The sequence below is a fragment of the Triticum aestivum genome, chromosome 6B (assembly GCF_018294505.1).
Source record: "Triticum aestivum cultivar Chinese Spring chromosome 6B, IWGSC CS RefSeq v2.1, whole genome shotgun sequence".
Taxonomy (NCBI): Eukaryota; Viridiplantae; Streptophyta; class Magnoliopsida; order Poales; family Poaceae; genus Triticum; species Triticum aestivum.
Window position 1 is genome coordinate 621,226,658 of NC_057810.1, and position 4,120 is coordinate 621,230,777.

At 51.6% G+C, this 4,120-nt stretch overlaps 1 protein-coding gene across 1 annotated transcript; it reads left to right on the forward strand.

The window, feature by feature from the left end:
- Window positions 1-1,057: 1,057 nt before the first annotated feature.
- Window positions 1,058-3,331, forward strand: LOC123134576 (7-deoxyloganetin glucosyltransferase). The gene is made up of 2 exons (XM_044553800.1): window positions 1,058-2,017; window positions 2,103-3,331. Exons 1-2 carry the CDS (start codon window positions 1,504-1,506, stop codon window positions 3,053-3,055), a joined length of 1,467 nt encoding a protein of 488 aa, XP_044409735.1. The 5' UTR covers window positions 1,058-1,503; the 3' UTR covers window positions 3,056-3,331.
- Window positions 3,332-4,120: the final 789 nt, after the last annotated feature.

Genomic DNA, 4,120 nt, shown 5'->3' on the forward strand with positions numbered 1-4,120 from the left:
ATTTTTCATAAAAAATCTTGTTTTGATATTGTTTTTGTCTACTTTAAGGTTAATACCAATGCGACTATAATTTATTCTTAGACTTTGTTTTTGCAAAAGTTCCGCTTTTATATGCTTATTCTTGCATATTTTTGAAAAGCACATTTTTTATGTATATTTCATGCAAATTTTATCAGTGTATGTTTTAGATTTTTTTTCCCTTTTTTAAATGGTATACCAATGCCACTAATTCATTCTTCCTAAGGAAATTCAATTCTTTTTGTGGGTATTTTTTCTTTATTTTTTCTGTTTTGTGTTTCTATGTGTTTTTCTTTTTTTTCCTTTTTTCCTTTATTGTTTTTTTGTGTGCCAAAATTTCATGATTATATGATTATGTTTGCATATTACGATAAAGTGGAATTTTTCGGTGCTAGTTGTGCGTAAGTTATTTTTTCCTAACTTCTTGAAGGAAATACATTTCAGGTACACTATGTGTAAACTATAGTAGAATGTGAAAAATGCACTATTATATGCTTATTCTTTGCATATTTCGACAAGTGCAATCTGAAAGCAAATTGTGTGTAAGTTTTGAAAGTTTCTTTTTTATTTTCTTTCTTCTTAAAGGGTTTCATTCTTTCTTAGAAAACTTCACTATTTTGATTTTTTTAGTTCTTTTCTGAAAGGGTAATACCAGTGCCACGAATATGTTCAGTTTTGCATATTAATAATACATTTACCAAATATATGAATGTATAAAAATAAATATGTGTGAGAATGCTATTCATCAGTGAGATTGTACATGCATAAAAATAAATATACATGTGTGAGATTGCACATATAGCCATTAACCATTGAATGCAATTATGTTTGAGAGTGCTATTCATAGGTCATCTACAAAGATTTGGCCAATTATACTATACTACCTCTCTCAGTTTACAAGGCGTGCGCGTACCCCTAGGTCGTCAATTTGACCAACCTAATATAAGTAATATATTATAAAAAAAATACCAATATAAACTTCAGATGTTCTATTCTCAAAAGATATAATTTTTGTGTTACATAGTTTATATTAGGGTGATTAAATTGGCAATCTAGATATACGTGTAGGACTTGTAAACTGTGACGAAGATTGGCTCGGCAGTATTGGACTGGAGCAGCCCATGGCTCCTGTGCGGCCGATGCGCGGGCTTGTGTGGCTGCCTAATTAATCATGCTTGACTGTAACAGAGTTTGGGATCAATTGACTGACCCAAAGTTCATTTCAGTCGATTAACCAGTAGCCACGCCCTAGCGAGAAACCCCCTACCTCTACACGCAGGTGGGCAGGTGTCCGTCGTCTTTCCCCACGCGAGGATTAATAAACATATCAATCCATCAACGTCACGCGCCACTGCTTCGCCGACGCACAGATCCACCGGCGAAGCGTACGTTTCACCCCTCACCCAACACTGCCGAAATCGAGCTTGCAAGCGGATCACCAGTCAACTCCGAGTACTCCGTCAGCGGCGCCTGTTTGACGCGGCGATGAGCTCGGCGGTGCACCAGCGGCAGCCGCACGCGGTGCTGATCCCGCAGCCAGCGCAGGGCCACGTCACGCCGATGCTGCACCTCGCCAAGGCACTGCACGCCCGGGGCTTCCGCGTCACCTTCGTCAACTCCGAGTACAACCGCCGCCGCCTGCTCCGGTCCCGCGGCCCCGGCTCGCTGGACGGCGCCGACGGCTTCCGCTTCGAGGCCGTCCCGGACGGCCTGCCGCCGTCCGACGACCACGGCGACGACGTCACGCAGGACATCGCGGAGCTCTGCCTGTCGACCATCAAGCACAGCGCCGCACCGTTCAGGGAGCTGCTTGTCAGGCTTAACAACAGCAGCACGCCGGTGAGCTGCGTCATAGCCGACGGCGTCATGAGCTTCGCTCAGAGGGTCGCCGAGGAGATGGGCATTCCGGCCTTGGTGTTCTGGACTACGAGCGCCTGTGGCTTCATGGGTTACCTCCACTTCGCCGAGCTCGTCAGAAGAGGCTATGTGCCACTCAAAGGTGTGTGCCGAGTAGTACTTGGCTAGTACAGATTGACAGTTCTGTCTGACAGAAGATGATTCTTCTCGTTCTGTAAATTTTGTAGATGAGAGTGACCTGACTAATGGGTACCTGGACACTGTCATCGACTGGATCCCCGGAATGGATGGCATCCGTCTGAAAGACATGCCCAGCTTCATCAGAACCACTGACCCGGACGACGTGATGCTCAACTTCGACGGCGGCGAGGCGCAGAACACGCGCGGCGCCCGCGGGCTCATCCTCAACACGTACGACGCGCTGGAGCAAGACGTCGTCGACGCGCTCCGCCGCACGTTCCCGCGCCTCTACACCGTCGGCCCGCTGCCCGCGTTCGCCAAAGCCGCCGCGGGAGGCGCCGAGGCCGAGCTCGACGCGATCGGCGGGAACCTCTGGAAGGAAGACGCGAGCTGCCTCCGCTGGCTGGACGCCCAGAAGCAGCCCGGCTCGGTGGTGTACGTCAACTTCGGCAGCATCACGGTGGTGACCGCGGCGCAGCTCGCGGAGTTCGCGTGGGGGCTGGCGGGCTGCGGCCGGCCGTTCCTGTGGGTCGTCCGGCCGGACCTCGTCGCCGGCGAGAAGGCCGTGCTGCCGGAGGAATTCGTCCGGGACACCAAGGACAGGGGAGTCCTGGCGAGCTGGTGCCCGCAGGAGCGCGTCCTCTCGCACCCGTCGGTGGGGCTGTTCCTGACGCACTGCGGGTGGAACTCGACGCTGGAGAGCGTGTGCGCCGGCGTGCCGATGGTCTGCTGGCCCTTCTTCGCTGAGCAGCCGACCAACTGCCGGTACGCGTGCGCCAAGTGGGGCATCGGGATGGAGATCGGCGGCGACGTGGCGAGGGAGGAGGTGGCGCGGCTGGTGCGCGAGGCTATGGACGGCGAGAGGGGCAAGGCGATGAGAGCGAGCGCGGCGGCGTGGAAGGAGAGCGCCAGGGCGGCGACGGAGGCAGGTGGCTCGTCGAGCCAGAACATGGATCGGCTGGTCGAGTTCTTGCGTGCCGGGTGTGATGGTGCTATCTGAACCAAGTGCGCGTGTATATGCTGGTCTCCCCGGTGCTCGGATGTTTTCTGTCTCATTTCGCTTTGCCAAGTTTCCTTCACTGAAGAACTGCGTTCATCACAAAGATGGAAGAAACAAGATAGAATGAGTAGATGAAATTCTGCAGTGTGATTTTGCCGCGCTGCAAATAATAACGCGTGTCGTGCCCAAGATGCTTGGGAGTTGGGAGGAGTAGTTTTCCTCGAGATGTAAATTATTAGTACTCGGGATAGTCCGTGGGTTTTTTTTGCATGGTAATACGTGTCTCATTCATATCATAAAGATTAAAGTATAAGTCACGTAAAGACTGACATGACAAAACCGAAAAGATAACAGAACATCTCTGAGCTTGACGCCAACGCCCATCACCTGCCTCCGGCACCACGACTGCAGCCACTGAAAAAAAGAATGATGGATCACCTCCTCACCCGAGCTCGACACTGCTCCATCGCTGATATGTAGCTTTGCGGACCTCCAAGGTGGCTCACCAAAAGTGAAGCCCTTACCGTTGAACGAATCAGACTGGGGCAACACCCCGGACACGCCGACTAAGACGTCGTGGAAGGAAACCATACCTGCCATCCACGAACCACGAACCCAGCACATATTCCGTCTTCCAGATGTCGTCGATGCAGACCACAATCTGCATCCGCTCTTGGACTACCTCCCAAGCTCCGCGCCGATGCTGGAGCAAACGCCGGCGCAACGGCGGAGCCCGAGGACACATGTCCACCACGAGGATGCCGTCGCCGCCACGCCATCCTTGCTTGAACAGACTGGTTTCCAAATCCATCCCCAACCATAGGACCAATGGCCTTGTCAAGGAAGGATCCGAAGAATCTTTATTCAGCGCTGTCATCGTCGCCGCCAAAACAAAGACGATGAACAGACTAAAAATCTAAACTATGAGGAAGTAAAAACGATCCACACGCGTGGATCCGGCGACCCCCCTCACCACCGACGACCGAGGTCGCCGGCGGAGGGGAGCCGCCGGAGGACAGCACTGAAAGATTGAGTCTCCTGGCGGCGGCTAGGGTTCCAGCCGCC

Excerpts from the sequence above, each read along its gene's own strand:
- LOC123134576 (XM_044553800.1), top strand. The coding sequence starts at position 1,504 with ATGAGCTCGGCGGTGCACCAGCGGCAGCCGCACGCGGTGCTGATCCCG. Across the intron at positions 2,018-2,102 it reads AGGCTATGTGCCACTCAAAG|ATGAGAGTGACCTGACTAAT; the intron begins GTGTGTGCCGAG and ends TAAATTTTGTAG.